The 8,071-nt window shown below is 43.6% G+C and overlaps 1 protein-coding gene across 4 annotated transcripts in view; it reads left to right on the top strand.

Moving 5' to 3' along the window:
• Positions 1-2,002, top strand: part of LOC111970998 (glycogen synthase kinase-3 beta) — a 49,402-nt gene extending 47,400 nt beyond the window's left edge. For all 4 annotated transcript variants that reach the window (XM_070445977.1, XM_070445975.1, XM_070445976.1 and 1 more), the window contains exon 10: positions 132-2,002. In XM_070445977.1, coding sequence (XP_070302078.1) covers positions 132-187 — 56 coding nt within the window. In that variant the 3' untranslated portion in view covers positions 188-2,002. The remainder of the gene's footprint in view (positions 1-131) is intronic.
• Positions 2,003-8,071: the final 6,069 nt, after the last annotated feature.

Here is an 8,071-nt window from a genome sequence, read left to right as displayed (position 1 = left end):
GAATAACATTATATGGAAAGAGTGGACCTGATCCCAGATCAGTGCTGTTACTCTGAAACGCTTTGTGAATAAGGGCCCAGAGCTCTCCTCATTTAAAGGCAAGTTGTGTAATGTACTGCTTCCATTTCCAGATGCCAACAGCGGAGACCGTGGCCATACCACCAACGCTGCCTCCGCCTCCACCTGAGACCTCTTCCTGACCCCGCTGCCCATGCCCGAGCTCCTGGACGACAACAGTGGCATGGCGGCACACCAACCAATTAATAAAGCAAAGCAAGAAAACTGACGCCCGACAAAGATGAACACAAGGAAAACCGAATCGGAACTTYGTTATTCCCCTACCACCACCACCCTCTCCCATCGTTTTAATGTTTGTTTATTTATTTGTATAAAAAGGACAACCGTGATACGTTCTCAGAGCTGCTCTTCATCTTTCTGTACTTTGAAGAGGAGGGGACCGAGTGCGGGTGTGTTTAGTGTAGAGATAATGTATAGCTATATAAGTATACAAAAGTACTCTGACGTGTTTGTTTCCATAGACAATCTTCTTTTTTTCGTATGCTAGATATAGTCATCCCACTCTCTCTGTATAGGAGAGGCCTCTACATGCGTCCTGCAACAGCCTTACGTTCAGACTGTGGCCCGTTGGGGCCCCTGTCGACCCCTTCCCACCCATTCATACATATACATCTGAGGACCTTGATGACGTCGCGACTTTTAATGGTTGACCTCGGTGTCTGTGTTCAATGTACACATACACAATTGATATATTGTAGAATTGTGTCAGCTWCTCTCCCACTTCAGAAATCACACTCCTGCTATGCAGCACCATTTTGACATTCTGCTCGTAGGGCAACAGTTGTCTCGCAACTCCGCACGTTTTTTGGGTACGTCCCCCTTTTAGCTCCGAGAAACGGTGCATAGATGCGTTTTACCGCGTTTTTCCCCTAAGGGTAATGCCATACCGACAAAACTTTGCCAGAACAGACCTAAGAGCAAGAAAGAGATTCTGTCTCATGTGATTTCAATGAAGTCCAGGACCTCTGTATTACTGTTCCTGCTGCTTGTCAGATAGATAGACATTATGACTAGTAAAGCCTGGTATTGTTCTGTTTCTTGTTAGTGGGTGGGTTTCGGGGACTGGCTATGAAGGATGCTTGGATGCGGGCGTATGATTGCATTTCCTCACAATCTTTTGTTACCATTCTGTGTCCGAATGTTCCCTATAATTTAGTGCACTGCTTTTGACCACAGTCCACATAGCTCTGGGCAAAAGTAGTAGGGAATAGGGTGTCATTTCAGRCGCAGCCCCAATGTCATTTTAAACCACTGACTTCACCCTTTCCTGCCTATCTTTTGCAACTGAAAGTCCTGCCATCCCATCCCTCAACACTTTGAAGACCTATACAAAAAGTACACACAAATGTGTTTGTATTTATGTTTGTAGATGCTCTTCACCAAACTGGCTTACGTGTGCGTGTCTTCCTGTGGTATGTATGTAAATAGGCAGACCCAAGAACTGTTAACGAGCAAAAAACAACAAAAATGAATGATATAAAGAAGAATACAAAATAAAAAAACATTCAGGTTAAAAGTTATTGTATAGTCAAACTGTAGATCAGCTTTGTTTTTCTTCCTCCAGCCATATAGTTCAATCTCAACTGTACAGTAGGTGCCAGCTGTATCATTGTAAGAATAACCAGTAATGTATAGTGTATCTATAGGTTGGAGTGCCTTTGCTTCCACTCATTCTCTCCCCAGGTCCCCTCCCTCCATGGTCCTACCTGGAGGTTCTGGTGTGAAATTGCCCTTACGCACAGATCTAGTTTCAGCTTGGCCTCCCGAAATCCTAACCATAGTGGGGRAAATGCAAAACTGACTCGAGACCAGCGTACAGGGCAACTTCACCCTATTCCTTCCTGGAGTGCTGTTGACTTCCCCTTTCCACCTCTCTGATCTTACATGTACCACAATTCACTGCAATAGCCAGGTGTCACACAGACCACACGGTAACATAAGGCAACCTAGTCTTCACCCATAATAACCTCCTTGTCTCCTGAGCGATGACGGCATCTGACTACGAGCAGTATGAAAGCTTGTATAGGTAAGAACATAGTCAAATTCTGTCCTTCTTCGGAGGTTCAAGTAGAATGAGTTTTTAACAATAGCGAATAGTGATCTTATCAGGACTGAAAACGGACGGCATCGTGGGGAAGCAGTTAGAGGTTTACTGCTAGTGTTGCATTCAAGGGGTGACCATAAAGATTTATGTGCGAATTTCACGAAAGGGTTTGGCTAGGCTTATTTGCCAGGGGCTAGCGAAGGGAAAGAGTTCAGCTTAGGGTCACGTGATTGGAGATTAAGTGTGGCTCTTTCTGCCTAAGTCTCACTTTAATCAATTTGAGTCTGGGACGACTAGGTCATTTCAGTACGGTTTAGTCGTCCATAGTGCAGATGGGATTGTAGATTTTTCTATATCATATGTTTGTTATTCCACACGCGATCGATCGCTATCACAGGACTGCCCTGTGATCAGGGCTGCCACTTATGCTATCGCCTGTGTCTTGCGGCTGCGCTGTGTGGAGTATTGAGTGAATCTGAGGAGGTGGGGCTGCGACGTTGTAAACCTTTTGGTCCAGACAGTCTACTAAAAGCTACTGGCTGTGTTCCTTGTATCAATTCAAGGAGTTTTATTTTTTGACGATTTGCATAAGTAGTGGCAAGGGTATGGAGGGTTTGAGTCAGGGTTGGTTGGCGATACTACACTTGTGCTCATTGGTGCGTCAATGATCAGTGTACTTTAGGGGAAAGTCTGTATAAGTCTTTGAGAACGGGTCATGAAGCTATGGAAGTTAAGCTCGTTTTTGGCACAACTTTTAGTGCTTGGCGATCACAATTTCGCTAGTCATACGATAACAGAGTTGGTTTTTATGCATCCAGCCAAAATTTCTCTACTCTGCGTGGAGAGGAATTGTCTAACGGGATTACGGTTCGCAGCTAGAGAGCCCCCACTATCAGACGCTTGAAATTTAGGGTACTCACACTTCATAAAATAAAGGGTATTGGAGTATTGTCAACTTGCTAAGTGTGGTTTTTTTTCTGTATTCCGGCGCTTCGGTGATAACATCATGTGGATATCACCAGAGGTCAATGGCTGGTATAAGAATGAACGTGGCTTCCTTCATTTGATGGTATACTTTCCTCCTGCGTTAATTTATTGTAGAACTGTGCAATTTCACCCGGATGTTGACGCGCGCGGAGTAGATATTATCGCTCGCTAATCGTCATGCTGTTTCTATGTAACTTAGTGCTGATTCTATCAAAGCTATTTTCGAAAGCAAATGTGTTATCTCTTTTGCTGATAGATACTGCATAGTGTCTGGTATTTAGGAATCACTGAAATTTGATCGGATCTATCGAACCTCTTTCTATGGCCAGGTTTAAACGCAGATTGTGGCTCCGGGTTCTGTCGGGACATGCCACATGTCAGATAAAGGAAAAAAAACAATGTCAGGTGTATTTCCTTCTCTCGGCTTCTACTGCTTTGGTCATATGTCATCAGTGAACCATTCACCAGTCTCCTACACATTGGGCACTAGTTGAGGTTTACAAAAATAAATGATAATTTGGTCGTTTGTTAATGGTCATAGTTAAGATGCTCGCTATATGTTGACCGGGTGTCGTGAGCGCTTTTTGCCTAGGAAAAGTTAAACAAGAATTTTTCGGGTTTAAAACCATGACCTGAAGAAGTTTGTCAGATTTCTTGCTGTTTATACTTACGGTGGTATCGTGTATACCGATGGGACGACCAATACATATAAGCCTATGGTGCCTTTTTCAACCTCCTGGTCTCCCTAACCGCCGGAAGAGAGGCCGGGGTTTAGCTCAATATTTGGGGCCCCCAGAGCCTTGTTAGGCGACTCTAAAAGAGGAAGTTTTTTTAGTATACACTAGAAAGGCACGATCAATAGACAGGGTAGTTGTAATGGGATGACCTTTTATTTACTACATAAAGTCCTTAAAATGTGAATTTAAGATGATTCAGTGTAAACATTAAAAGACGCTCACCCAATAATCACCAGTGTTTCTCCTTTGGCTTTTTAAGTCTTACGCGTTCTCCGTCTTGTTAAGTCCACTTTTGACTCGACCACTAGAAACAAACATCGTGACAACCCTGACTCCTTGTGGAACTTTAAAGGGCAGGCGGAAGAAAATAAACTATTTCATATATTTCGGACGAAATTAGGCTTACCCAAGCTAATGGGATAGATAATTGTTTTGGTGGTCTGCTCCTTTATTGATTCCATCGCAACTCATCCACTCACTCTGAGTGGAGGGTTGCGGTGGAGCGGAAAGAGGGAGAGATGAACTTTCACCGGCAATTGATCTTACCCTTTTAAAAGGTATGGTTTGTTGATATTTGAAGATATGGCTTTAAACAAATCGAAGTTCGCATATAGAGCATTTATGTGACGAATATATAAGTTGTTATAAAGGGCGGGTTTACGCCCGATAGCTGTCACAGTGGTGGCCATGTACAACCAAAAAGGAATACACAATTATAAAGGTCTGGTGGTTATATTTCATTTAAACAAACAGAAAAAAAAACTATATATCAGTTACGGTTACTACGGTGAGTAATGCTTCGCAGGATGGCTCGTGGGTGGGTCATTCTTGTTTGTGGACTGCCAAATTTATTGATATTTCCATTTCACTAGAACCGTTATAAACGAAAGCTGTTTGGGTTTTCACCTGTGAAGGTATGCTTGAATGGGTCCCATTCGCCGATCCGTGGTGTAATTTGTTCAGTAAATGTTTTCTTGTCGTGGTCGTGACTTGTAATCAGAGAAAAATTGTTAACCACGACTGGAACTGTAATTTGCAGTTAAATAACAGTAGATTTAGCTTTCATGTGGTGAGGATTGAACATCAACGCTTGAATGGACAGGTATTTGGAAAGAGGAGCGCGAGAGGAATAAACTGATTGAATTTTGTACTTTGTTGTGTCATGTTTTTTGGGTGGTCTGGTTTTGTGTCTTCCCAATAATCCATGCACTCAACCCCTGGGTTGTGCCGTTTAATGCAGTAATCAATGAATCATGCGTGGGAGTGGGCTTGCAGTATCGTCACACTGCACCATGAAACAGATAATGACTTAACAATCAGCACCAAGGTCCCTTTCCAAGGTTGCTGGCTGCACCAGGGCAGGGGATTGGCCAAGCAAAGCGTTCGAGGTACTCTGGGTATGTGGGTCATGACACCACCCTGAGCCGACCTCCACTGTTTAGTGCTAAGCGAGAGGGCACGGGACTGTGGCTAGGTGTGAGGATTACTGGGTTTGTTATTAGGGTTTGGCGGAGCGCGGTCAAGCATTCCCCACACACTGGGCAACCGCCATGTATACTGAGCACGCAGCAGAACTAGAGGTCGCTATTATTACTATGAGAGGCCGGGTTGTGCTGTATATTCTTCGGGGTGAAAGTTAGGTGGTGTGAGTCAATGGTTGTGCCCAACTCTGACTGGTTATCACCTCGCTCTTGTGTATCCTCTATTGTCTCGCTAACTCTTGGTAGACCCTACAGCACACATGGGGTATCTACAGGCGCTCGCAGGATCGTTGCTGTGCCACCCCATGCCGGGGCCACGGGTTGTTGCTGGCCCATGGGCTGAGTAATTTACTGGACTAATGGAGGGATGTTTAGGGGATAGGTGGGCGAAGGTGGTGTGTAGGGGGAATGGAGGGAAGTATTGGGATGCGAGTTGAGGCTGTTGTTTTTTTTTTAGGGATAGAGCACGAGAGCGGGGTGGCTAGATTGGGCTCCAGAGGCTTTGGGGCGATGTGCCACCTTGCTTAACATGGAGGCATGGTGGTGCAATCAGGTGTGCAGGGACCAGCAGAGCTGTGCTTGTCGTGTCTGACAAACAGCGTAAAGCATCCATTCCTCTTTCACAAGCCACCATTCAGGGCCACTCGTTCAATGGGTGTCGAGACTACGAGGAAGCCGTACAAGCTCGTTCAATTTCCCTCATCACATGCAACCTGCATCTTGAATGCCTTAATGATTTTTATTTTTTTTATAATGGTAGGAGTAGTATAGTTATAAATATGGGGGTCGTAATCCCTGAGTTTTCGTCTAATTTAACAAAGAGGCAAGATTAAATGTAGACAGCGAGGTAACCAATACGAGTCGGTGGGTCATACCACTTCAAACATCACTCAAATCAGCATTTCGGTCATTTCGATTGCTGGATGAGTTGCTCTCAGCCGATTTACATTGGGTTTTTTGGCTTGGTTGTAGTTCCAGGGTAATATAAGGGGGCTTTGGTATATTAGAGACTAACACTTAACAATTGGGGAGAGTAGTGAGCCAGCAAAAATGCATGGAGCACAATGCGATTGTATCACGGGGAACACAGGAGTGCCGCGGATGCGCGCGATGGATAGACGATGTTTGGAGTGTCTTGTAATAGCCTCTTCAGGTTGAGCCTACAATGCATCTAAGAGATGTGCTACGACTGGAGTTACTGTGCGTTAGTGGACTCAATTCTGGGCTCAGCACAAGGGGTCACACTCTGAGTTGTGACGGCTCGATGCGCTTGCTTCGCCACTTTTCGCAGAGAGTTCGTTAAGAGTGCGGCGATATGCATCGAAATGATAGGAACTGTCTCTTTGCTGAAGTATATTCTGCACACTGAGAAATGAAGGGGGAGGTTTGCATCTTTCAGATTTTGACACACGTCTACGTGTTGGTCAGTACGGGCTCTAGTATGGTGTTCGCCTCTGGCTGATCTCAGAAGGTGTTCGCGCTATGAGTTTGTGTCTCGTGGCGGCCGGGTTATTTTTATTCTATTGTTTTGTTTCTATTTATTTTTTTATTAATGATCTTTATTTTTATATCTTTCTATTGGTTGTTTGGTTATTACATGTGTGCTGTATATACTAGTGTATTTGTTAGTTTGGTGTCTTGGTTTATTCTTTTATTATCTATTATTAGTTTTAAGTTTGGTGGTGCTTCTCTCAAGATGTTCTTTCAATCCAAATTAGCAAAAAGAGTCAGGTATTATTTCAGTTTCTGAAAAAAAGTGTCAGTGACAGACTGCTGCTGACTCCAAGCAATTTATAAAGTTGGGGATTTTTGCAGGGATGTTATGCGTTGTAAATTCATGCAGTTTCATTTCTGTGATCATAGTAACAGAAGGAGACGAAAGTGCTCTGAAATTGGAGTAGATAGCCAGGAAAGTGCTTCTACGACACACACGCGCGATCAAATGTGCATATCATCAACGTGTTGATAATCTGCATTGGCGCTCCGAATAATTTAGACACGCTGTGGGCAGTCCAGGCGATGCCACCGGCTCTATGGGTATGGTAAATTATTTGTTGGCAGTGGAAAAGTCACAAAAACTCAGGGAAAATAAACGAAAATACAAAACACAGTGGGAATCTAAAGGTATAATGCTTACCACTGGCCATGGCACCTGAATGAATAGCTGGCTTCTTTTGAGCCCCAAAATTTGTAGGATGCAATTTTCCCTGCAGGGCCAGTTCATGGCGTTATGGTATACATAGGCCTAATGGTAGATGTGCTACAACTTGATTATATCTTGGTACAGTTGGAAGTTTTATATACACTTGCCAATACATGTTGTAAACTCAGTTTTTCATCTAATTCCTAGATTATATCTTCATCCTAGTCAAGTATTCCTGTCTTAGGTCAGTTAAGGATCACCACTTTATTTTAAGAATGTGAAATGTCAGAATAAACAGTAGAGACAGATGATTTATTTAAGCTTTTGTATTTCTTTCATTCGAACATTCCCAGTGGGTCAAGAGTTTACAACATCAATTAGTATTGGTAGCATTGCTTTAAATGTTATAACTCGGTCAAACGTATTTGGGGTAACCTTCACAAGCTTCGCCCCATAAGTTTGGGAGGTGAATGTTGGCCATTTCTCGCTGTTACAGAATTTACCGAGCTAGGTGTAACTGAGTCAGGTTATTGCGGGGACATCCTTGCTGGTTAGCAAGACAGCGGTTTTCAGTTCTGCCCAGAATGTTATCAGAGACTGT

The sequence above is a fragment of the Salvelinus sp. IW2-2015 genome, linkage group LG12, assembly GCF_002910315.2.
Source record: "Salvelinus sp. IW2-2015 linkage group LG12, ASM291031v2, whole genome shotgun sequence".
NCBI lineage: Eukaryota > Metazoa > Chordata > Actinopteri > Salmoniformes > Salmonidae > Salvelinus > Salvelinus sp. IW2-2015.
The sequence above is the reverse complement of the archived record's forward strand: the minus strand, read 5'-3'. Positions and strand labels throughout refer to the sequence as shown.